The sequence below is a fragment of the Ochotona curzoniae genome, unplaced genomic scaffold (genome assembly GCF_017591425.1).
Source record: "Ochotona curzoniae isolate NIBS_2020 unplaced genomic scaffold, NIBS_Ocur_1.0 scaffold_4506, whole genome shotgun sequence".
In the NCBI taxonomy this organism is placed as follows: domain Eukaryota; kingdom Metazoa; phylum Chordata; class Mammalia; order Lagomorpha; family Ochotonidae; genus Ochotona; species Ochotona curzoniae.
Window position 1 is genome coordinate 33,879,116 of NW_024467119.1, and position 27,496 is coordinate 33,906,611.

A 27,496-nucleotide genomic window follows, 5' to 3' on the forward strand; every position below is an offset into this window, starting at 1 on the left:
CGGCTGATTCTCAAAATAAATCTGTATGTTTGTGATTGTAGATGCTGATTGAACAGACACAAACACAGCCAAACCTGAGATTCTGGAAGTTAAGTAATACTTGTCAAGGATACACCATTAGTAAGTGACCAAAAGAGAATTTAAAGTTACACTTCTCTGAGAAGCCCACACTCTTTCTACCCTGCAGGACTGCTCCAGGACTGGAGACGGGGGGGTGAGGGAGAGAGACCTTTGTGGCCTTTCACACTGTAAGAGGTGTGGAAACTGTACAGCAGCTGCATGTGTGTGTGTGGTGTGTTCATTTGAAAGGCAAAGTTACAGAGAGAAACACAAACACAGAGAAAGGGATATCTCCCATCTTCTGGCTCCTTCCATAGGTGCCCACACGGTCCGAGTTACGCTTGGCCAAAGCCAGAGGCAGGAATTCCATTGAGGTCTAACATACAGGTGGGTGTGGCCCCATCCCTAGGGCCAACCTCTGCTGTTTTCCCACGTGCTTTTCCAGGGAGCTGGACCACAGGTGGAGCAGCCAGAACTCCAAAGATTTCTCACAGGGTTGTTGGCATCCCATACAACAGCTCAACCTACTTAACATAGAAGCTACTTCAGTGTCAAGAAAATGATTCCTAAAAGATGCATACAGGCAGCTCAGGAACCATGGTAGCTGAGAAAATGTAAACGCCACAAAAAAGCACCTAGACAGATTCGCATCCACCCAGGAACTTCTAAAATGACAGCAAACCTGCCCATCTCTCTCTGCCTGTGTTCTGTACCTCTGCTGATGTCAGCCACCCCTTGTGTCTTCCACCATTGCTTGGAGTCCCTCTAATGGAAGCATTAGTCGAACCCATCCCTGCCACATCTGCTTGCAGTGGACTCCCATACTGGAGCTCCCATCCTGCCACTAGGCAAGGGCAAGCCTCTTGCGTCTACAGCAGGCCTCCACAGCTTCACCAGTATTTAGGCACTATACTGCATTGACCAGGGAGTAATGACAAGAAAAAGAGTCTGTACATGCCCAATAGAAACATACAATTTTCTGAAAATCTTTCTTTAAACATGTGTTTGGTTGATTCCATGCAAGAACAGCCCACATATACCAAGGCCCAAGTGTGTGCACTATGCAGGTCATGTGGTTTCATAATTGAATTTTTCCATGGTATATCTGTGGCCTGCCTCTGATTAACCTCACTGAACTCTCTGTAGCCAGAAGCCAAGCACATAGGATTTTTATATTGAGTTGAATGTAGACTACAAAAACAATGTGCAAAAAGGAAATGAAAAAATATACTAACTGACAAGTAGGGAGCAGAGACTACAGCTACTTGGCTAAGGAGCCAGACAGAGGCTAAAAGCCTTGTTGGTCTACTGAGCAACTGCCCAAGCTCAGAGTTTAGGCCTGCCAGCAGGCTCCAAAGTCACGGAGGGGGAGGCAGACGGTGGCCTTCAGCTGCAAGAACAACCAGAAACGAGCTGGTGAGGAATGTCTGCTTTCTTATTTATACACAGGTTACAGATTTAAAGGGTAAGGAAGGGGAGGGCAGGAGGGAGCTTACGGCAGACCCCACACTCACCATGCAACTGGCTATATGACGCATCTATTTCCCTAGATCTTCCAGTCATGTCAGAGGTCATGTTCCACATGCACTCCCCGTGACCTTCTAGCCATGTTGGAGGTCACACTCCATGTGTAGGCCTGAAAGCTGTGCCTCAGGCCATGGGGAAGTAAGTTTTAGGCCTCCCCCTCCAGGCAGCAAAGCAGGAGCCTAGGAAGATCGCCCATACCCAAGCACACATATTCATGCATGAATGCCCTCACACAGGCATGCACTTGTACATGTACACAAGACATTGCATTGGGAACAAATGCACAGACTCCAAACCTACTCTAGGAAGTTGCTATACATATGCACAACTACAAAATTTGATGCATTTCGTAAAAGTGATATGACCTTCTATGGGAATTCGGAGAGGGGAAGGATGACACTCTTCTAGATGTCCTTTTATTGTTGGATGGACAATTATCATCCCAGCTCAAAATGACGCATGAGAAGACAGCCCTGAGGCAAAGCACGTTAAGCTGTCGCCTATGACATACGGGTGCCAACTGGAGTCCCAGTGGTGCAGCTTCCAATCCAACTCCCTGCTAGTACACGTTGGGAGGCAGGGGGTGGCCTGAGTGCCTGGGCCCCAGCCTCCCACATGGAAGACATGATGGAATTCCAGACTCATGGCTTCAGCCCAGCCCAGCTGCTGCAGTTGTTTGAGAAGTAAACCAGTGGGTAGAAGATCTGTTTCTCCCTCTTTCTGTTTAACTCTACTTTTCACATAAATGAAATAAATCTTGAAAGAAAATTTAAAATAATACTTGAGGGTAGCAGGGACCCCCAAGTACTTCAGTTATCTGCAATGTCTACCAGGTTATCTATTAACAGAAAGATAGAATAGGAAATAGCCTGAGGCTTAAACTCAGGCAGCTGGACAGGATGCAGTCAACCCAAGCACAGCTTGAACGCTGCACCAGACGCCCATCCCAGCAAAGATATTTTTGATTCCTTCCATGAACTTTTGCAGTCCCCTCCTCCATGAAGAACCACACCCATTTATGGATAATGATGCTCTGATTTTAGTGAAGTGGCATTAGCCATCTGAGGAAAGTTAGTTAAGATCTGCAACACTTGTTAACAAAACAGTGAATGAAGCAATGAAGGAGAGGTCAGGAAAAAAATAGCAGCACATTTGTTATAAAAATCAAACCCTATGAAGATGTCCAATTGTATGCCTTTTCTTCATGTTCCATTTGTAACCTTTCACATCCAACATGAGCAAATAGGCCTTGTGTTTCTTGCTAGTGTATATGTTCTCAACCAGTGCCTACTTAAGAGTGTCATTGTTTAACAGACATTAACACCCAACATCCAGATGACTGACATCCTATTGCCAATACATGGTTTATGACATTTTAATGACCATTCCAATTTATTCAGCACTGTGGCAAGGGACAGTATGATGAGGAGTTCTCACTCTTCAATACAGTCACACAAAACAGGTGCTACCATCCGCCCATTTAGAGATAGGGAAATTTATGCTAAAGGCAGTGAGCAAATTTCCCAGGGTCACAAACAAAGGAACTGAATATCAAACACTGTGCCAGCATGTCCTGCATATCTTAAGCATCTCGCCCCAGTGCCTTCCCCAAAGCCTTAGAGCCACTGGCTCTTCGAAGAGCATCAAGGAAGCTACTGCACTGAATACAAATAATTTCCATCTTGAATCACTTGTCACACAAGAGTCTTACATATTTCCCTTTCAAAAGGTAGCCAACCACACTAATTTCGTCCAAGCAGGTGATAAACTGATGTAAAATAATGAGTGTCAGTGGTGAGATCTGTCTACCCCTTCGAGCAAGGAAAGGACACAGGATACTCTCTCTCACCAAGTCCAGGGTATTTTGAGAATCCAGAGGAAGGCAAGATCTCTTCTCAGCCGACTGATAAAAGATCTTGAGAATCCAGAGGAAGGCAAGATCTCTTCTCAGCCGACTGATAAAAGATCTTGGCACAGAATAAGGTTTAGCCTTGAAAATGGAATATTGTTTCCACAGGTACTGAGCAGTGAAAGGCATTTTTAAGCAAAGAAAAGGCTTGCATCCAAAGTTACAGGGGACGAAAGCTTAAAGCTTGCTTGAGGAAGATCAAAGGGTCTGGCAGGGGAGCATGGCCCGTGAAGAGAAGTGAGGGCCTGTGCCCACAGAAGTATGAAAATCAAACCCTGCCACCTGCCGAGTCTGTGAGTGGTGTCCCTTTTATAATCCATTCCATTTCTGAACAGCTGTGAATATCAGAAATGAAAAGGTGTCAAGAGTCTAGTGGGAAAGACAGACAATTTAACAGTCAGAAGCAATAAATTGTGGGAAGTGCTGCAGTAATGGAAAAGTGAGGTGATTTGCAACCCAGAGCAGGGCAGGCCAAAACTCCCCAGAGGCTGGGATTCTGAGGAAGACCTGAGACTAATTGAGAGTTAGCCAGGCAAAGGAAATGGGTTTTGTTCAGACTAAGTGACCAGCATACAAGAAGATTTGAAGCCTAAGGACAAGAGTTGTTCCAGGCTCAGAAAGAATTCCAGCTGAGTGGCAACTGAAAGCAAAATGGAAGTGTCAAGAGAAAAAAACTGGAGATGGAGAGAGCAGGCCTTGAAATGCTCTATGAACCACATTAAACAATTCTTATTAAAGGCTACTGTTCCAAGTATCCCTATCATGAATAAAAGGACCATGACCTGAGAGAGGCAGAGCTGTTAAGAACCCTGTGTGGCAGTCCCCTTGGAGGGTATAGTCCCTGGGTACCCCTCGCAACCATAGAAAGGAAGGGGTTGGGCCCGCCAGGATAGCATTGTGGCTGAATTCTCACCTTGTATGTGCCAGGATCCCGTATGGGCATGAGTTCATGTTCCAGCTGCTCCACTTCCCATCCAACTCCCTGCCTGTGGCCTGGGATGACAGTAGAGGATGGGCCAAGGTCTTGGGACCCTGCACCCGAGTGAGAGACCCAGAGGAAGCTCCTGGCTCCTGGCTTAGAATCGGCTCAGCACCAGATGTTGCAAGCACTTTGGGAGTGAATCAGCAGACAGATCTTTTTCTTTCTTTCCTTTTCTCTAGATATCTGCCTTTCCTAATAATAATAATAATAATATAATAAAAGATGAATAAATTGGAAGGAAGGCAGGCAGGAAGGAAGGAAGAAAAAGAAGAGAAGAGAAATGATGTTGCCAAAATGCCCAAAAATAGTGGTGAGAATTGGGTGTGCCCCAGAAGTACAAGTCTAGCATGATTCAAGTTTTAGTTTGCAATAACGTCAGACACAGAACTCGCGGGTCCCTTTCCCAGTAAGTACAGTCTAGGCGTGGAAGACTATGGAAGACCAAATTTGATCAAAGGAGAGATGAGTGGGGTTTCAGGAAAACTAGCTAAAAGGGAACTAGGAAGAAAACTGTCGGGGTGAGTGGTTTCAGAAGTGAGCGGCAGAGAATAACAGCACAGCTCAGCGGACGCCAACTACCCATCAGAATTAGGAGCCTGGCCGTCCTGGGTGCCTTGGCGTTGGCCGAGAGTAAAGTCAGGAAGGTGCCCGCTGAAGTTTGACGGAGTGCGGCGGCACAGGTAGGGAGAGAGAAGGAGCGCCACCTAGAGGATAACCAGGGAGAGTGTTTTCCCAGAGAGCGCTTTGAAAAGCAAATAGAAAGTGAGGCAAAGTTACAAGTAACCAGTGAGGCACAGGGAAGATAAAGGACTTGAGGTCTCAAGCACAATTAATCCTCAGGAGAAGAGACAAATGTCCTACCTTACCTGCGCAAAAACCTGGGTGTGAGTACAGCTGAGTTTCTAAACTCAGCAATAGATAATTAAAAATAACTCTATTTTTTCTAAGATAAAAAAGGCAAAGAGGACTGGGCCAAAGGATTCACGAATTTATTTTCTTTTTGAAAGATTTATTTTATTTGAAAGGCAGAGTTACACTGACAGAAGGAGAGAGAAAAGGAGAGAAGGAGAGAAGCTGTCCACCTGCTGGTTTGCTCCCCATTTGGCTGAGATGGTCAGTGTCTGCTCAGGAGTTCTTGCTGGTCTCCTCTGAGAGTGGCAGGGGACAAATACTTGGGCCATTTCCTACTGCCTTCTCAGGGAGCTGGACTGGAAGCAGAACAGCCAAGACTTAAACAGGGGTTCCAACATGGGACCCAGCATTGTAGGTAATGCTTAAGCCACTGCCACAATGCTACTCAGGGTTATCAATTTCAGAAGAGTAGTAATGGGAGGGCTACCTGGAACAATACAGTGCAATCAGTGGGCAGTTTTGAGGTCTCTGCTGAGATAAGAGGCCATTCCCTTTTCATGGCTTAGTAAATGCTTCTGTAATTTGCAACGGAAAATCAGAGAGAGGGTAGATCATGATGCCTGCTAGTGACAAGATTTATTTTTCACTCACATTGAGTTCAAGCCAAGCAGAGGGTCACCTGCATGTGGTGATGTAGGACACGGGCTTCTTCTGCCTGGCACTTCTGCAATGGGCTGGGCATTTGTAGCCCACCACCATATCTTCTACACCCAGCTGGCAGACGAAGCAGACGAACCAGCATGCCCTGGTTCCCATTATGTGTCTTAATTCTTGTTCAGTGCACCTGTCACCTATATCATTCACATCCTTGTTTTGCATTTCTCCTTCAGCTGCAACCTAAATAAATAGAGGACAAGAAGTTTCTACTGGTTTGCTTATTAATCTTTCTTTGGTGTTGAAAACAGTGTCTGGTTATATGAGGGTCACTGAGTGACAGATTTTTGAATTATTGAGCACTGTGATTGATGAATAAGGTCCATTATGATGAAGGCAAGTTTCGGTGGAAATACACATGTCTGCTGACTGATATTGACCATGCAGGAGAAAGGAAAAACTCAAACATTGTGATGGAGACTCAGGGCACCACATGGTGAGGGATGGTAGACCCAGGTAAAATCTTGCATATGTGCAGAGAAAAATGACGCTGGACTTTAGAAATAGTGTCTTTAAGATGAAAGTAAAATACTGACATGAACACAGCAAGTAGGACATTGGAACTATAAAGCCTGAGCACGCGGCGCACTGAAATTTGGAGTCGCAGGCCCAGCATCAGGGCTGGGTGATTAATCCTTGCCTTGCACATGCCAGGATATCCATAGGGGTGCCAGTTTATGTCCCGGCTGGTCCACTTCCCAGGCAGTTGGCTGCTTGTGGTCTTGGAAAGCAGTGAAAGATGTCCCAAGACATCTCCCAGGCACCCACGTGGGAGACCCAGAAGAGGCTCCTGGCTCCTGGCTTCGGATCAGCTCAGCTCTGGCCATGTGGACAGGAAATTTTTCTATTTCTTCTCTTTGCAAATCTGCCTTTCAAAAAAATATATTTTTTTAAAAAAGAAAATTGGAGTCACATGATAATAAGATGACGTAATAAGACAGCTTTCAACACAAAAATAATGGTACATATGTGAGGTGACAGATAGGTGAACTAGTCATTTCACAGTTTATACACATATCAAAATATTACACTGCATACCATATGGTACATGTTAATTATAATGTATTATATATATATACATATGTATAAATAACACCATGAATTTCCAATTACACATCAGTAAAACCAAGGGAAAAAAGATTGCAAGAATCTCAGAATAAGGGAGTGGGAGTTATTCAATTGGGCAATGCTATATAACTTAAGGGATATTTATCAATAGTCTAATGGCTTCCTGTTGAGAAGAATAGTACCACAACTCAATATCACAACTTCTGTGCAGGACATCCTCCTGGGAAGAAAAGATCCCCCACATCCTTTTTTTGTGTGAAGTGTACCATGAGCACTTCCTAAATCTGGACTGTGGTTTCTCATGGCTCTTCTGTGGAATACGGTAACGTCTGCGCCCCCTTGTGGTGGTTCTTCATGACAAGCCTGCCCCTCCAGGGATCCGGAATGGAACTAGTCCTGGCAAGGCGACTGCATAACAAATCATCTTTTTATGATTCTGTGTCTGAGTCCTTGCAGAACAGAGAAATCTGTTTTTCTTTCTCCTCTCTGTCTTTCTCTTCCTTGTATTTGCACACACACCCCCGGAGACAATAACTACACCACACACAGATAACGGCAAAATTGGCAAAAACCTGGGTCAACAAAGCAAATGCTTAACAAGGACCTAGAGATCTTTACAGTTCAGGGTATCAACAAGTAAGTGACTTCAATAGCTGTATGAAGTCTTTGCATTGTAACATTTCATCGGCCAGCTCCCTGTTAATGCAACTAAGAAAGGAGCAGCAGATGACCCAAATTCTTGGGTCCTTGTACAAGCGTGGAAGCCCTGGAAGAAACACCTTGCTCCCGACCCCTGGCTTTGCATTCCTTGTGGCCCTTTGGAGGGCCAACTAACAGGCAGAAGAACAAACTCTCTCTCTCACCTCCACTCTTTGTAACTCTGCCTTTCAAGTAAGTAAAAAAAAAAAAAATCAATTATAAGAGCGTTTCATTGGAATTAGTAATTATGAAATTACTAGAGAATATTAGCAATGTTATTTATGCAACATCAATATATTGAACTATTTGGAAATAGCATAATGTGCATGCAACACACTCATTATTAAATAGTTTTTAATGAAACAACTATTGCTATTCCAGTTACAACTTCAGTTCATAAGTTCTTGGCCTGCAAAAAGCTAATGTTTCCAATTACATAGCAATTTCAGATGGAATGTATCAGGCTATCTCTACTCTGATCTTCATCAGAATAGATTTATCAGTCTGCCATACAGCACAAAACAGTACTTTCTAGGTGTCACGTTTTTCAAAATCGTCTTCATAGAGATGACAGTAGAACGTTCTTTCTAGTTCCATATTTTTAACCCTCAGTGATGTAATACAGAGCATATTAGATAGTTTTTAACTTTGAAAAAAGAACTGAAGATCAGCATATGAGCCATTTAGGATGATAATTGTTATTAAGGCTTAACTAGCCAAAGACTCTCTTATATTGGTAGACAATGCATTTCTAACCTCCAGAGAGAATTTTAGAAATTTCAAGAATTTTAACACTGCTTTTTTGAGACTCACCTATTTGGAAAGTAATTACTGAAAGAAAAGAGACAGAGAGAGCCCTTCCATCTACTGGTTCACTCTCAAATGGCTGCACTGGCCCAGGCCTGGCCCAGCAGAAGTCAGGAGTCCAGAGCCTCTTCTGTGTCTCCCATGTGGGTGCAGGAGCCAAGGACTTGGTCTATCTTCCACTGCTTTCCCAGGCCACAACAGGGAGCTGGATCAGAAGTGAAATAGCTGGGACTTCAAACTGTTCCCATATAGGTGCTTAACCTGCACCACCATGACACAAGCTCCAAAAAACACACTTTAAACACAAAGTTTCTCTGCACATAGTCAAAAATACAAATAACAGTTCCCCAGAATTGCCCTGTAGAATCCACAACATAAATACTTAGATTAACTGCAGTGAACATTTAGAATCTAAAATAGAAAACACTATAAAATAAAAGTCATCTCCAATGCACAAGAGTATATTTCCAAAGGTTCATTTATTAATCATTTATGTTGGACATACACCATGTCATCCAATGGGAAAATTGCTTTCTAAATGATTGTTTGGCTTGTCCCTCCAAGAGTTTCACTTAAACCGTATTCAGATATTTTCAGTGAAGATGTTAAAGGAGAAAGCACATTGATATAAAAGATCATACATGTTTAAGGATTTTTAGAATGCTGCTCTGCTGGGAACTGACATTTAGTGCCATCCTTGCAACCACAGATTCTCACGGTGGGCTTCAGATCTGTCATTTGTCAAGCTGTGTTACCTATTCCAAGTTACCCCCACGTCTCTGTGTTACATTCCCTTTGTGCATAAAAAACAAACGGCAATCGAGCCTTCGTGACTCTTTCCCAGAGGAGGTTTCACGTCTTAAGGGATGTAAAGCCCTCAGGTTGCTACAGCTCCCTGCTCACAGTCGGCTCAGGACAGAGCTACCCTGACATCTCAGGGTAGCGGAAGAATGACTAGATGCTACAAGAGTACAAGACATGGTTAAAAACCACCATTTGATCCTTTAGCCACTTCTGAAAGACCTTTGTTGAGAGAGCTGTATTAGTGAAAATACACGCATTGGACATCCTGTCCCTTGATGATTTTGGACAATCTTGTAAAACTGCAGCAGAAACATTTGAATTCTAGACACCCAAAGGGTAAAATGCCTTCCATGCTGCGTGTCAAAGCAGGTGTGTCTGCAGCGCCACCTGTCGGTCTTTCGTTCAGGTCTTGAACTCTGCACTGACCAGCTGTGGCAAGCTGACCTGCTGCTCCTGTCCCCGGGCCGGCTGAGAGAGCCCCGCCTGTTTACACAAGTTCTATCAGCCGGTCAGTAAAACAGTAATAGGGTTTTAAAGCTAATGAACAAGCACGTTTTCTTTCAACAAGAACACAGAAGATTTTCCTTCAGTTTTGAAGAGATCTGCACTTTCTTAAGGTTTTATCCGCCCCGCCAAAAAAATGTTTATTTTTCTAATTAAAATAGAATCAGAAGATTGAGGCAGCTTCTGCGCCACGAACATTCTGTGTTAACTAAAGATATGACAAACACACAGCCCAGCTTCCTTGCCTTTCTCCAAAAACCCTGACTTTTGTCCTCTGGACCTTGACTCCCTGTTGTCTTTTGGGAAACCAGATGGTGGCACTGTGGTACCATTTGTGGAGATTTCCCCTCCAGCTCTACGCTGAGCTCTCCATTTTGTGTGATCTGAGCTTTCTTTTGAAAAGGAAATGACTAAGCAGACCCTATCCCTCCTTTTTTTTTTTTTAACAGTAATCAAACCCAGTAGGTGTCATTGTTGCTTTCTTAATCCACGAAGTTAGATGCGCTTAATGTTGTCCATACTATTTCCATAATTTCTAACTTCAGTCTTCCAATATCTCTAACATGCAACCCACTGCCCAGATTTTGAGAAACAAAAGCTGTGCCAGTATGAGTCCGCTTGGTTTTAAACCCACTCCTTGCTCTAACTGTCTCAGTGCTTCTGGAGAGAGTGTTTGTTCCTGCCGAAGGTCAGTGTGATGACGCAGGTGCCCGGCAGCCCTGCCCCTCAGAGTCCCCAGCACCTGCCCTTTATGTACTCTGTCGATCCCGTCAGGCACCTGCCTTCTGTAAAGTCTGGGTTGACTCTAACTTACATCTCCACAACAAAAACTGAGTTAGCTGATTACAAGTTGGGCCATTGTCTTCCCCCTCTACTTGACCTTCCATAGTCTCCTTTTCTCTTTGGCTAATCTTGAACAAAAAAAAAAAAAATCCGGCTGTAGAACCCCACCACATCTCTAATTCTGAATAAGCAAATTAATGGAACTATTGGAATTCCAAGTCTAAACAGACACTGGTGGCATAGAAGCAAAGAAGGCTGGGGAGAAAGACATCATAAAGCAGTGAGGAGCGATCTGGCCACCCATAGTGCAGGCCCACTTGGAATATGTTCCTTGGTGAGCAAGGCGAGGAGGGGAGCAGTCCTGCTCCTTCAAAAGCAGCTCAGCTGGAGGCGTCAGCTGCTCCATCTGCTCTCATAGCTACTGCCCCACGTGGGTCCGGCAAAGCACTCAACTTCAGCTTCTGTGGATTTTTTTTTCTAAATGTTCTATAAAAATCATGATCACTTTATGTTCAATGTAGCCACAGACTTCTGCACCATTTAAAGAAAAAAAGTCTATCTCTTTTAATCTACCTGAAAGGTACAGTAACAGAAAGAGAGATTAGAACACACTTGCATACTAGTTCATATTCCAAATGCTAGCGATGGGCCAGGCCATAGCCAGGAGCCCTGAACCCCACACAGGTATCCCACATAGGTGGCAGGGACCACTTGAACCATCACCTTTTGCCTCGCAGGGTGAGGTAGCAGGAAGCTGGATTAAAAGCAGAGCAACTGGGACTGGAGTGGGATGTGAACCTGCCACGCAGTGGCTCCAGCCCTGCTCCTCAAGGCCCACTCCTGGAACCACTTTCTTAATGTATTTTTTCCTATGTAAACTATGTTCTTTTGCAAACAAAAGGCCTTCTACTAATTCTCACCATGGCACATAAATTAAAGCAGTGTTTCAAATATAGATTTATTTCGTGATTTAAAATGTATGTAATTTACTGTGTTAAAGGGTAGCAAATGAAGGATATGAACGCAGCCATGCATGTTCTAGAGCAAAAGCCAAACATTCAATTTATTTTGGTGGGGTTTTTTTCTTTTTACATTTTATCATAAAAATAAAAAGAAAATGAGGGAAAGAGATCAAGTTTTCCATCCACTTATTTTTACCCCAAATGCCAGACACCAGCTGGAACTGGACCGCGCCAAAGCCCAAAACTAAGACCGGCAATCCAGGTTTCTCCTGGACAGCAAAAAAAAAAAATTCCAATTACTCGAAATCCAACTGTTCCTGCCTCCCAGGGCGAGAATTACCAGGAATTTACATCAGAAGCCCGAGGAGGGTGTGAGCCCAAATACTCTGACAAAGCTGAGGGCTTCTTAACCACTGAGCTGAAGAGCACGGCTTGCTTGTTTTAATCCATCTACCCCAAAAGCTGTGTAAGATCTGTCCACCAAAGACTCTGGGGGCCACTGTTCCCCTACTCCACAGATGCCCTACTTCTCTGAGATAAAATAAATACATACATAGATAATGGCAAATCACTGTTCCACAACTACGGCTTGGCTTATGCATTTCTTTTGCTTTCTAATTCCATTTTAAGTTAGACAGCTTTCTATTTCTCCAGTGTGAGCAGTTGGTATTCATTGAAAGAATTTTCCATCTTAGCTCTGTGGGAGCCCCGACCCTCAGGCTGGGCTGGCTCTGGCTGAAGGGATCGCTCCTCTTCTTCATGATCCTGGTCCGTCTTCCATAGTGGTGATGCTAGGGTGCACTTAGAACCAGTGTGAGAGAACTCCACCCCAAGTTTCACCACGCCCTTAGTTCTCAGGTGAGCAAGAGACTACCAGAAGTTTCTAACATGCCGTAAGGTACAGTGAAGCCTCAGGGGTTCCCAGGCTGCACCGGTAGATGCCAACAAGCAGGCAATGCAGTCAACTCACTCTGGTCCTGCCTCGCTGACATGTGCTGTTTTGCCAACTCAGGAAAACAGAAAAATAAAACGATAACGGTAAGGGACCAGTCTTAGATAAGGATCCTACCTTAATATGAAATTCTCCTTAAAAGCTAAAGGCTTTCTTAAGTCTCCCTTCTGTAGGAAAATATTAACAACAACAACAATAATAAGCTTTACTTGATGGCAGCCTTTCTTCAGAGAGATGAAGGTAAATGAGACGAGAGAATATAATTTGTCCGCAGCAGAAGTTTTTTCCCAAACTGAAAAGCAAAACTGCAAAGCACAATTCTACCAGGGTGTCCCTGACCTTGAGCATCAGTGACCGGTTTCTTTCAGAAGGCAGGGGTACGTCTATGGAGTTTTATTTCCAGGGAGACAGGGCAGGATTTGCTGCTATGCAGACTGAATAATGTTGGAAGCCAACATCATGTCACATTTTGTGTGCACTTTCCAAAGATTAATCCAAGCGTTACAAATGGGACACAGACTGCCATTGTCCCGGGGACACTTTCATAACCCACACCTACAATATTCAACCTGTTGTTTGCAAAGGGACAACTTTGGGACACAAAAACCCACCAGAACGACTTGGGGAAAGGAGCCGTGGAGAGGCAGAGACCCAGGCGCCACTGCACCTCCACATCTCATCCTTCATAGCAAATGAGTCTGTTGGGAGTTGTCTTCTGCCTGGGGATGGGGGTCGTGCGGCTCACACCCTTCAAAGCTGCACGGCAGGCACGCACTTCCCCCTGCAGCACGCTACCCCGTCTTGACTTAGGTTGCACTGGGGCCGACTTTGCCATCTTGCAGATAATGTTTGTTTTGTTTTGCATAATGAGGCTGCAATTAAGTAACATTACTCCCCTCAGGAATAAATCGTGCCTGGCTGGTTTCTTTTTTTTTTTTCCCCTGTTTTGCCCCGTCCCCCTCCCTTCCTTGCACCTCTTGTTCTATTAGGATATTCTTCACGAATGGAAGCCTCAGGAGACTGTGAGAACTTGAGAAGCACTCCTCATTTTCACATTCCGCAATTCATTGTCTTTACCAACTCCTGCAAAGTACCGAGCCTTACAACCCGTAATGGCTAGAAAACAAACTTAAGACCCACTGGATCCCAGCCAATCCCTAAGTTCTTATTGCATTTCAAACCTGAGGAACTTATTTTTTATATGAAAGATTATTTTAGCATAGATAGAAATATTTAAAAGAGACAATGAGCAAAATCGTATTTGCAGATTTAGCATCACTTAAAAATTACTTTTCCTCTTTTCATTTTATTGCATTACCATATAGTGTCATGACTGTAAGAGGAACAGATTTAAATTAAGGTGAGTTTCTTAAAAAAAAACATTTTCAGGAGATTACAGTAAGTTTAAGAGACTCGTAGAAGCATTATGAAATCAATCATATGCGACTGTGTATGTAATACATGTACTGTGTGTATAGATTTTATATGTTTACATTTATACTAAGGAGCCATATGTATCACTTATTTTGCACTTTGGTGACAGGTTTTCATTATGCACAAACTTTAAGATACAAGAAATCAACTGAAATCTAACAATATAAAGACAAACTCCTATCATTTAAAAATCAACATGGCACCTATTTAGAAATATCAATAAATCCATAATAATGCAATATCTCAAATTTGCCTTTCTTAACTGGTATAATATTTCAAGTAAGGTGATATTTCAGGTACAGACTATTTTTATTTATATTATCTCTTTTATAACCAGGTAAATATAGGTTTCATCTTGGCTTTTCAATATACTGTTAGCCTTGAACTATGAGAACAGTGGGATTTATACAGGTGTAAGTGTGTGTTACTGTCTGGGAAGCTCTGGAGAGTGAGTGCTTTCTCAGCATACAGGTCATGTGAAGATCGCATGTGGTGGGGTATGAGGCAGGAATGTTACATGCGCAGGTGCTGACAAGATGGAGGGAGGGCGGGGAGGGAACCAAGTTGGTTATCTACTTGGGGTCTCTACTGGAGATTCTCTGCCAAATTCATGGGGTTGTGAAAATTCAGTTCCCCATGGCAGTGGGACAGCTGTCCCTGCTCTCAGGCCAGCTGTTGGTCACTTGGAATTCCTTTTCAGGTGGCTTTGCCATGGCTCCCTTCCTGGCTGAGACTATTTTAGGGTGTTAGAAAGAGCTCAGTCTCTTGTAAGGGCTCACCTGGTCAGGTCAGGCCCACCCAACTAGTATGGTTTCTGATTGACTCAAAGTGTGTGGTTAGCGCCGTGATCCCAGGAATGCTATCCCACTTTGTCCACAGTCTCTGCTGCCCCTCCGTGGAGGAGTGTATATAGAATCATACTCCGCCAGGGTGCAGGAAGATTGAAGGTTGTCAAAGGAGTCTGCCCTCATCAAGAACTAAGTGACAGACAGTGGAACAGGTGCAAGGAAAAGAAAGTAGATGATAGGGAAGGGACAGAAATATTTGAGCAGATACTGGTAGGGCTCATGAAGCAGTAATGCATATCTAACAGATGCTTGTAATTTGCACAGCACAGAGAGAGAAAGCGGAAGAGAGGGAGAGAGAGAGAAAAAGAGAAGGAGAGAGAGACAGATTGAGAGAAAGAGAGATTCCATATGCTTTTTCACTCCCCAAAGCCTGCAACAATCAGGGCTGAGCCAAGTGCTAATAACTCAGGTCAAGGCAATCACTTGAGCCCTCACTGCCATTTCCAAGAATCTACAAAAGTAGAGAGTTGGAGTCAGGAACCCGAGTGAGGCATTGAACTGACCCAAGATACTCTATAGTGTGTGTCTCAACTGATGGCTTAACTTCTGCACTAGCCATCTGCCTCCTAAATCCAATGTGTTATTACATGATTGGTAAAAATACACTGATATGTCAAAGTAGACACTGAATTTTTTAGGTTTTATGTTGAGGAAAATTGCACATCTAATGTATGTTTTTCAACAAAACTTTCACTAGAAGCTCTAATGGTGTTGCTCCTGGATAAAGACCTTGTAACATATTTGGGAGCAAATACAGAGCTGCCTATCCACAGTTGTGCAGAAAAGCACATCCCAGGGATCACCAGGACCCCAAGGATGGGGAGGTTACCCCCTGGGGAATCTCCTGCCAGTCAGCCATGGCAGTCTCATCATGGGGTTGGCTGCTGCATTTTCTCAGAAAAGCATTTGTTGTAGGAGCAATATTCACTTGGGTTTGATTTTTTTTTTTTTTTGCGATTTTTCTACCTGCCCTACACCAGACATTGAGGTGCTTTGCCCGCAAATCTTGTCTTCCTCCATGGGAGGGTACCTATCCTCGGGGTGCTCGAAAGAGGACCTCAGTAATGACTGATTAAATTCCCTGACTTGCTGAAATCTAAGTGTAATTTTTCAAGACACCTGCTAATCAGTGCATCTGTAGCAATTGCATCAGTCTCTAGCTGCCAACACAGAAAAAGTTCTGCTAGCCTTCATGGTTGGAAGCATCTCCATACCTCAAAGATTGCAGGCTTGTTCCTTCCCAAATATCACTTCCCACACTCAGATTGGAGCTTGGCTGTGGCCCAAGGAGCTGGACCTGAAAACTGGAGGCCTGGGTTTGTGTGGCCAGCCATTTGTTGAGTGCCTTCATGACCCAAGCATACTGGGCTTCCAAAGAAAACTCCAGTCCATACTTTTCACAGTGCAGAAGTGAATAAAGGCAAGGCAGACAAACAAGTGAGAGGTAGATTGGAACTATGGCAGTTCTACAAGACTTGGAAAATAGGAATTCCAATCTTAGCTTCTAGGGCCAGTGTTGTGGAATAGCAAGTAAAACTGTTACTGGTGACATCATAGCTGCTCCACTTCTGATCCAGCTTGCTGCTAAAGACCTGAGGAAAGTAGTGGAAGATGGCCCAAGTACTGGGGCCTCCACACCCATTTGGGAAATCCAGATGAAGTTCCTGGCTCAGCTTCCAGCTGGCCCCATCCTGGTTGTTGCAACCATCTGGGGAGTAAGCCAGCAAATGAAAGATCTCTTTCTCTCTCTGTCTCTGCCACTATGACTTTCAAAGTAATTAATTAATTTAAGCAAAAATTTCAGTTTTCCCATAACATTTGAAAAATCCTCAACCTCAACTCTTCTTCCTATGAAGTCATGTTTACAATTACCACAACTTATGAGTAATTCCTACCTCACACAGTGGTCATGGCTATGCACTTAGAAAAGGATTTTGTTATCAATAACACATTATCATGCAGTGTATCCCAGGAGAACACTTCAAAAACTTTGTGGAAAATAGAATTCAAGGATGTTTATTTTAGTCCAAAAAAAAAAATGAAATCCATGCTTAGATTTTCCAAAAGGTGCATGATTCATCAACTTTTTAAATCTTCTATCTGTGGATTTCAATTTTTTCCTACAGCAAACAAAAACAAAAACAAAAAACCAACATTATCTTTTAAATCTGCTTTTCTTGAACTTTGTGAAGTACCCTGGTACTTGTTCTTCTGCCACCTCATTGATATCCCTGGTAAATACATCTTACTGGGGGGTCTTCTCTGTTCCAAGATCTGAGTGACAGAAGGCACAAACATTCCTCAATACTGCTGCCTCTGTTAAATTAGACCACTGGGACAAATGATTTCTAAAGTCTCCAAAAATTTAGACATGAGTACAAGGGGAAATTTGATAAAATATTAGCCCATTGTTGCCGTCTTTTTAGACATTGTTTAGGTACAAGTGCATGAAATGGAAATAAGGGACCTGCATTACGACCCAGGGGTAGAAGCTATTCCCTGTGGTGCTGACATCCCATATAAGCACAAACTGGAGCCCTGCTGCTCCACTTGCAATCCAGCTCCCTGGGAATGTACCTTGGGAAAGCTGCAGAAGATGGCCTAAGTGCTTGCCCACTGTTACCCAGATGGAAGTCCCAGAAGAAGCTTCTGGCTCCTTGTTTTGGATCAAATGTAGAGAGTAAACCAGCAGATGAAAGATCACTCAATCTTTCTGTCTCCCTCTCTTGCTCTATCTGTAGAGTCTGCCTTTCAAAAAAATAAAAAAGTTTTTAAGGACATAGAAACAAAAGAACACACAGCATTAATAAAGTTAGGTGACTGTATATATTAGATAAAGAGAAATAAAACTGTTAGGAGCTAGTGAATAACTGAAACATTGAATAATTATCGTGCAAGTTTTGCCCACTTGCTATCAGTGACATGGAGACTGTCCTTGCCTGATATAGTTAGTCAGTAAAGGTAATAAGTCAACATTTAATTTATTTTTTTTTTTACTTGAAAGAAAGATTCGCAGAGAGAAGCACTGTTTTGCCAGATGTGCTATCTGAAGTGTATCCTTCCATTCTTTGCTAAAAAACTTAATTGAAAATCCAATTGAATTCAATTAGTTTCTAATCCAATTTCTATGCTTTTTTCTTTTTGCTTAAGAAAAATACTTGAGTAAATTATCAGAATGTGTTTTCTGAGATGATTTCCGTTAACATGGCTATAAGCAACTATCAATGAGAAATGAAAGAAACCTTACTTTAAGTCATTAAATAAATGTTCTAGAACTCATTCACTTCAAAAAGGCTGAATTTCTCTTAGATTTTGCATATTTTTACGACTGAATGTACCTGTGTTTTCGGCGCTTTAACCTAGGGAGCGTCTGTGAGCTAAGCTGCTACTTCTCTTCACAGTTTTGTGGAGTAAGGATAGAGCCATACAGAGAGAAGGAAGAGGCAAACACTGCAGCAGTTACAGCAAGGCCTGCTTTCTAGCACAAGTAAAGGATGTGACACTACAATCAGCATGTTGCAGTGTGACGGCAGGCCTCCCGGGGAGAATGGGGCTCCTGTGGAGTGATGCCTTCTGCTGACTTCCCTAAATAAGGATGGGTATGCCCTGCTGAGGGCAGCTGCTGCTGCGCTGCCTTAAAGCTGTGGAGTGTTGCAATGCCTGACACACACCTGTGAACCTTATCCAAGTTGAGATGCGACAATTAAAAAACCGGATTTCTAGAAATGTTATATAACCTTGACAAAAGCAAAAGGATTCTTGCTTACACCAGAAAAACATAGACATCTTTTAAATTCCTCTGTGGTTTTGTGTGTAGTAAGGATTTGCTTTTTAAATTAAAAATGCCTTCATTCATCCTTCTAGACAGCATTGAAACGGGTCAAGTGAATTCCCCACTTTTACAACTATCAGACATATTTTTCTGATATTTATATTTATATATGTAAACCGAAACCCAGCAACATATAGAAAGAACTCAAGAAACATGACCATAAAAGTTATTTTATGATTATTCCTGATTTGTTTAAAATAATCCTCAAATATTATTGCTTAAAATAACTATTTTACTTTCTAAGATGAGGACATAAAGACTAGAATTATAAAAAGTTGTTGGAATGAATTGATTGAATTGTTCCCAAACAAGAAAATACAGTCAAAAATATTGTATGATATTCAGTGATGCTATTAATTATTTCCTAGGAGTTAATAGGTAATATTGTTGGCACAAGCCCATATTTAGCTCCATAGAATTACCAAACTAAGTTAAATTTAATCAAAAGTAATCAACTATTGGCTGGTCAAATTTGTGGTTTTTACCAACTCTATTATTCAGCTAATGGCACATTAGTTTTCAATTCGCTTAGCAATATTTGTAAATGAGAGAGAATTCAGTTATTTGTACAAAGGTAAACAGCACATCTAATTTATACAGATTTCTAACTCAGTATGAGCTATGGGTTTCCTAAGTCAATAAAACAAACCACATAATCACTAAATTTCTAGTTAAATCTGCTTTTCTAATTGCTTTGGTTTCTAAAGTAAAACATATTCTTTAGAGACGTTGCAAACATCAAATTCAACTGTTATTTAAAACATAGTTCAATTGATGGTTTTAAGGTGAATAAGTTTGTATGTATGTAAACTTAATTTTCCCTTATTTTCTGCTTTACTTTCAGTTCCAAGGTCTAATTCAGTGACTTAGTCCTGAAAGATTTGTCACATAAAGTATGGTATGTGAGTAAACAGATATTTTAAGTAACACATATTTTATTAAAAATTTTAAATGTGTGAAATTAAAAATACTGACATTGGATATAAAATAATTAACTCCTTTCTCATCTTTCTATTAATAATTTAGACTTCACCTTCTAACAGTGGTTTTACAATACTGACAACAGCCTTTCTCTCACCTTTGTAAAGAGGTCAAGCATGGCACTTTCTCCCGTCATTTTTGGATGGGAATCATGATAAGAAAGAGGAAAACTAAGGATTGTGTGCTACTGAACATCTCAGATCTGATGAAGCCAAAACAATAGTGAAACAGACAAACTAATTCATAATTGTAGGGGAAATTTAGCTCAACTGTTAAATATCTGCATGAATAATATAAGCATATCTTAAGTTAAATCAACCACATAGTCACAATCCAGGTTTAAAAATTTCACCAAATGCCTCCTTTGCAATTAGAGTGGATTTCCCTAAATGGAGAGCACATTGCATGTTTGTCCCACTCCTCTGTGGCTGGTATTTTCTAGGGAGCAAGCAAAGCCAGTCCTGGGTCTGAGGTTTGCTGGCTATTATACAGTGGCTATTTCAGACCTGTGCGCTTATGTTTCCGATTCCTGGGAAGTTCTCTTTGCTGAAGGGCGTGCCCTGAACCACATCAAAAGAACCAAGTTCTACAAAAGAAAAAAGAAACTCAAGTAGGCTGGAACATACAAAGAGAGAGAGAGAAAGAGATGAGAGAGGGGCAGGGAGAGTGTTGAATACAAAATGAGTTCAGCCAACCCCAGGAGTTCTTCATCACTTACATTTATCTTGTTCTGGGAGAGGGACGTCAAAACCAACCCTGACATAAACCACCCACTGCCGTTGACTTTGACTCTGTGTGTGAGAATGTGTGTGTGTGTGTAGTTTATTGTACATAAAAAGGAACATATTTCATGAGATATCACTCCTGAGAATAAAGAAGAAAAGATTTCATAACACAGACTAAAAAGCCCAAGTAAATAAATTTCGCATGCTTTTCATTTCACTCATCTCCGCTATTGATACCAAAATCTTCTAAGTGTGCATTTGCTTCAACATCTTTGCTGTCATATTTATATTGTACTTTCTGGAGTTAGAATAAAGCATGTAAGATTTCAGCTTGTTCTTGTAAAAATGTTTGGTACATCTTTAGTTTTTCCAGGCCAAAAAAAAAAAAGTTGATGGTCAAAGAGGATCAGCAAAATATACATTCTGTATGATAAATAAAAAACATAATTCTGTTGTAAATGGTCCTAGTAACGAAAAGAATGAGAAATGTGCTTTCTGAGTCTATGCTTCTTCCACTTTGAAAAGTGATGGTCCCCTAATCTGACTTCATGCAGTGTTTAATTACTCTCTGCCGATGGGCACGTGGTCTGGAATGCCTGCACACACTTCCTTGAGACAGAAAGCCTAGTGCCAGGCCTTCATGCAGTGCCAGTGCAATGCTCTTTCACTGATACGCTGAAGCTAACTAAATTAATAGTCACTGCTATACAATGAAATTGCAAAAACAAATTTTTTTTTCAAAGAGAAAGAAGAGAAAGACTATCAAACAGACTATTTTATTTGACTTGTTTATAAATATTACAAAAGGGGCACACTTAGAGATTCCGCTCAAGTTTTGGTTATCCAAGATAACTATCATGGATAGCCAAGTTCAATTTTCTTTTCTAACACAGAGGAAGTTACAATCTAACATGCTAATATTGGTTTGCGACCACAGCAACTCAATAGTACATATACATATGTGTATATATAATATTTAGTTTATTTTACCATAGATTTTCTCTTTACTGTGTTTATGTTGCTTTTCTGTCTTCACAACCACTAGCAAACATTCCCCAGAACAATCATTTTTGTGTGCTGTGTTTTTAAATTGACATTCCATGTAAAAGCTAAACTTTCCATGAGCGCATTCAGCTGTGACAGCCATCAGGCTCTCTGGTAAGCAGCTCCTGCTCCAGCAGCCTTGCTTGCACACAGTTTTATCTGCGAAAGGGCTGGAATGAAAGGCAGAGTCTCCAGGTCCATGCCACTTGCAGTGAATTTTCACAGCTCTACATAACTAGAGTAATCTTTAATGTCACGACGGGCTTTTCTGCCACTTTAATTTCCTTTCATTCTCTTAAGCAAATGCAATGATTAAAAATCCAAATAATTTATAATTTGGGGAAGTACATGCAAAACTCTGTTACTGTGGCATATCAGTAAGATGAAGGTAAAATTGCATCATTTCACTACAATTTCTACAAAGGATGATTCCAAAAATTCATTTGGAATGAGAGAAAAAAAGAGAGGAGATAAAAAAATGTTATGTGAGTGATCATTCTGACTATTGATAATTCTCAAATAATTTTTTCCCTTCAAACAAACCACACAAATGCACAATGTGGCTTTATGCGGTAGATTATTTTTTCTTGCGTACTCCTCTTGATTAATATTTAAGCCAATTCAAAGCCTGGCGCAGGTGTTGTGGCACAGTTGGATAAGTCACTAGTTAGGATACCTGCGTTCTGCCTCTGAGCCAGCTTCCTGTTAATGTGCCTGGGGGGCAGCAGGCGATGGCTCAAATACTTGGGTTCCTGCTGTTCACACAGGAGACCTGGGTGGAGTTCCTGCCTCCTGCTTCAGCCGGATCCAAGATTCGTATTTTCATTCTCCTTCTCTCTCTCTCTCTCTCTCTCTCTCTCTCTCTCTCTCTGTCCCCCTGCCTCCCTCGCTCTGTCTCATTTTCTCCTTTCTTCACTCTCCCATTCTTCCTCCCTCCCTCTGTGAGCATATGTGTATATATCCCTCTCTAACACTATGCATTACAAGTAAATAAACATTTAAAAATCAACAGTGCAAATTCAACAATGGTAAAAGCACCCATAAGATTGCCTTAAAGATTAAAAACAAAAACAGAACAAAGCACAACCACCATCGCCCTGCATCCAATCCCAGGAATGATGTCTCCTGGATGTAGAACTGTGGTATCATCAACAAGGTAGCAGAGAAAGGAAGAAAAGCCCATCACAGAATGTGTGTGGCCCTGGGCTGGTGCTCTGGTTTAGCAGGTAGAACTGCCTCCTGCCACCTTATGTGGGTCCCAGCTTTCCTCAGGTAGTACTGTCCTCTTCCGTAAGACTAATGTGGCTTTATTGTAAATAATATATCCTTAGATTATTGGAAAGCTCGTTATTAAATCATCTTAAGAGCTATTAAAGATATAAGACTTGTCTTTTTCAAGAACATACTTCATGATCCAAATATCCAAATATCCAAACTCAATCTCTTCTTCTGGATGTTTGTATCACTTAAAGGGAAAACCATGTACTCAGTCCCTAGGATTTACTGGATGAAGAGAATTAGCACTGGAGTAGATGGAACTATTTCCAACCCCAACACTGCCACTGCCTAGCAGGGTGAACCTGAGCACATTTCTTAATCCAAAACCTCTACTTTCTTGTCAACAACATTGATATGATAATCCTTCTCATTGCCTACAATTCTTTGGGGGAATAGATGAGATTAAGTGTGAGGCCGAACCAAATTTCCCTGAGTAAATGCCCACTCATTTAGTAAATTTCCATCATTACTCTTAAATCTTAAATAATCTTTGATTTGTGCTACTCCATGATCATTTGTTTTCAGTCAGCTCTGGAGACCAACAGACTTGACATTTGTTCTTTTTTCCCCTTGGGAGCCTCAAACTTGGTTCTGTCCCCTCATTTTTACAAATCAAAATTGCTTTATCAATGATTTCAGTTGATTGTTGATTCATATTAACTCCAACTTTGTGATGTTTCAAAAACAAAGCTTTGGGGCCTGGTGTGATGGCTTAGTGGCAAACATTTTTGCCTTGCCCAAGCTGGGATCCCATATAGGTGCCGGTTCATGTTCTAGCTGTTCCCCTTCCTGTCCAGCTCCCTGCTAGTGGCCTGGGAAAGCAGTGTAGGATAACCCAAAGCCTTGGGATTCTGCACTGCATGGGAGACCCAGAAGAAGCCCCTGGCTCCTGGCTTCGGATTGGCTCAGCTCTGGCTGTTGCAGTCACTCGGGGAGTGAACAACAGAATGCAGATCTTTCTCTCTGTCTCTCCTTCTCTCTGTAAATTTGCCCTTCCAATTATAAAAAATACATACTTTTTTCAAAAAAAAAAATGCTTTCACAGTTCCATCCACTGCTATTAAAAATCTGCAGTGATCTCCTCCTTCTTACTCTCCCACCTGGTTTGCAATGGCTTTGCATTCTAGTGCTGTTTAGTCCATTCATTATTCACTGATGCAAAATACTGGTTGGTGTTTTCTACCTTACAATTTTTCCACCGATTCCTTCAAATAGTCAACAAATATCTATTGAGGGACTATCACGGGCCCAATGATTCAGGTACAAAGTTGCTTGATTTCAAGGATTAAAAAAAAAGTAAGTAAAATATTTCCCCTTCCATCAATGAGACTATCACAGGCATCAATCCAACAACAGGTTATAATACACCAAATGAGATCTCTAATTGAAGTGAAAACAAATACAAAAGAATTTTACTGTTGGACAATTCTGTTCTTGGACGGGAAGGCCTCTAGATATTAGAATTCAGTGATTGCCACATAATAAAGTATTATTTTGCTTCCTACCGCCTGCTTGTAAGAACGGTAAGACCGTAAAGGTTGCGTATTTTTGTCCTCAGTTAAAAATGCCTTCAATCTTGCAAAATCACAGCCAGCCCAAAAAACCAGCCCTATTTCTTCCATGAGTTCTTTTTCATTATTCTACTGTTTTATCTCTTTCTCTCTGGAGCTGCTAGGCCTATTAGCATAGTAATGTTAATCTATTAGCTATAACTTGAACAGCCTATAGCACATGAGCTTGAATAAGCTACCTTCACATTTGGTTTTATGGACTCTTTGGATGTTTGATATTGCTTAATGTATGACAGACACATGTTCTTAACCATGTCATAAGTCTATTAGAAGCAGAATTCATATCACATAACTCTTGCCTATTTTCCAAAGTATCTGGCTTCCTTTCAATATAATTAGTAATTGCTGAATTTGTTTTTATTATTTTGAAAAAAAGAATGTAAATTTCTAACAATAGTTCAGCACATTTTTTTGCCAGTCCAGAATTCCTTAAAGTGTGTTTATGATAGCACTTGTTCTATAAACCATCAGTAAAAATTACTCTAAAACTTAACACCATGTTGAAATGTTGGAAACACCATGTTGAAATGTTGGGAACACAGTATAATCAAATTACTATATTCAATAGATAACTTCTAAGAGCCTTTAGAACATAGCACATAAGTCTTGAAGATAAGTAATTATTACACACTGTTTTCCTGGTCCCTTGTTTGGGAAATTAGTGTTCACCAAGTTCATATGATGTAGTCCAAGGCCTTTCGGACAGATTCGTACATTTAGCCCATCGAACCCATTTGTACTACTGAACTAACTGGTCATTTAATCCAGTTAACTGACAAATAGCATCTACCCACTAACTCTGTATGAAACACTCCATCTTCTTTAATCTCATATTAGCAAAGATTTTTGATAAACCTGAAATCTATGCACAAGTTCTTCTGACAAGAACACTGAGGTAAGCATCACGTGGACGCCCTCCGAGCCTAGCCAAACTGAAAGTTCATGGACCCATGTTCAAGGCTTTTTCTATGGACCTAAAGTTTTATGATTCCAGTATTTGATTGTGGAAATACAACGCCTGTTCTTTGGGCTTGAAGAAAGAGAAGTTCCTTATTTAAGAGCATATATTTAACTGGGTGGGGTAAATAAATTTAACAGTATCAAATTTATTAGTGAGTACAACTCAGAAAGATTTATTTTTTACTAATCATTAATGTTGTACAGTTAGGCATGGTCTGAAGCCAATGTCAGATCAGCATCTGATATTCAAGTTCTAAGGAAACAGGACCTATGATCTTGTATCAAGATCAGCTTTGATAGAACACTCGCCATGTCAAAGCAATAATGATTTTATTTTCTGGTGAAGAAAACCAACATCTTATTTGATCAAAACTACCGTTGTATCCTGAGTCCTGGTTTAATTTTCAAAGTTCTCCTTGAAACAGAGTCTAGCAAACAAGCACCCATTATGGTTGCATGGGGTCCAGAAAACCTACAAAGCCCTAAGTGGCAGATTTCAATAGCTGTCATCATGCTCCACCTTACCTACAATGAACACTGGAGGTGGAGCCTTCTCAGCAGTGATAGGTCCATGGAAAATCACATCTTGTCTAATCTCCATCTTGGTGTGATCTTGTGCTTTGTCTTCCTGCAGGCGTCATCTCTACAGAATGAAACTACTACAATACCTGAAGGAAGGAATGCTTGGCCATTAAGGCCTTGTTTGAAACTTGCCAGTAACACTTGGAGAGGCCAAACATCCAGTCACAGCCTGCCACAATCATCTCAGCTAGGAGGACCTCTAGATGACCCATAACCTCTACCAGCACCAGAGATGCTGATTCTTTCCCACTTACTGCTTTCAGGACTATTAGATCCTGTAATCAAAACTGGTGAGCTGATGGACTAGCCCCTACGTTTAAACTGCTATTCAGTCCAAGGAAGCTGAATTCACTAGGCTGTGACACCTAGAGATCCCTGCTGTAATCCAACTGTGGTAGAGTGACGAAAGGATGGCTGCTTTCAATCGCAAGTCATGGGTCTTGCCTATGCCAGGACACCCACCTTTCGAGGATGTGTCTATGCAGTGGATTTCTTACCTGTGTGTCCTGATGAAGAGCACTCACCCTGAGGTCCAAGCCTGAGACACAGCAGCTTTGTCCTCAGCTGCACCTGTTCAAGACTCACCACAATCTCAACTCTGCATCTTGGGATTTCCAGTGGCCAAGGATCCAGGGAGATATGGGGGACCAAGGAAAATGTGCCTTGGCAGAATTCAACTAGATAGAGACAGGAGCCTCTTCCAGCCTTCACTCCCTCATCAGCGAATCATGTTCGGAGATTTTTATCCCAGATTCCTCTCCATACTACTAACATGCTATCTTTTTATTTACCAACATAATTTGCTTTCCTTTACGTCAAGGGATGTTGCCTTTATCTTGAGAAGCAAGTTAACATTACGTTTGCATGGATTCTTGGCTGGTGTAGAACCTCTACACTTAGTAGATTTGTCATTGTAAACAAGTGTCACTTGGATCATGAGATAACACCCTGGAATTACAGTGCCTGTGTATCCTATCCTCTACCAAGATAACGGAGCTTTCCTTATACCCATTCACGTTCACTCTAATACCTCCTCAACACAAATCATCTCTTAGAAGCGAAAAACAAGAAGTAGCACATGAAACACTTCGAGAATTGAACCAAGTTGTTTTTTTTTTTTTTTGAGGACATACCATGTGCCAAACCCTATATTAAATCTTAAGAATAAAATGATGAAGAAGTCAGTCTTTGCCCCAAGAAATTTACAATGCAATGAGTAAGCCAGACAATGAAACAGCCTGATGTGTGCTAGAACAATGTAAGAGGTACAAAGAGAATTTCTTCATCCTTGTTCCTCAACAACCCTAGGAACCCAGGAGCAGCTCAAAGATAATCTTCCGATGTGTCAAAGCAACCCAAAAGGGAAACCTGACTGGAAGTAGCCCACTATGGAACCCCTGCAGAGAACCGATGGATTCTGGCTATTAATGAATTGTTTCTAAACCAACTGGCTTTCAAACATAGATGTCTGCCTGATTAGTCACTCCCCTTTGTCACCACACTGGTAACCCTCACACGGCACTTGTTTGTCAATGAAATCCAGCCTGTGAGGCTGAAAGACATGTCTTGGGTCCTGGCACTTATGAGAACTATGGGCAAGTCACTTAAACTCTCTGGT

At 41.6% G+C, this 27,496-nt stretch overlaps 1 protein-coding gene across 1 annotated transcript in view; it reads left to right on the forward strand.

Annotated features, from left to right (window-relative positions):
- Nucleotides 1–26,092, forward strand: part of GRID2 (glutamate ionotropic receptor delta type subunit 2) — a 1,273,704-nt gene extending 1,247,612 nt beyond the window's left edge. The window contains exon 16 of the mRNA XM_040967040.1: nucleotides 25,931–26,092. Within this exon, the coding sequence (XP_040822974.1) occupies nucleotides 25,931–26,092 (162 nt within the window). The remainder of the gene's footprint in view (nucleotides 1–25,930) is intronic.
- Nucleotides 26,093–27,496: the final 1,404 nt, after the last annotated feature.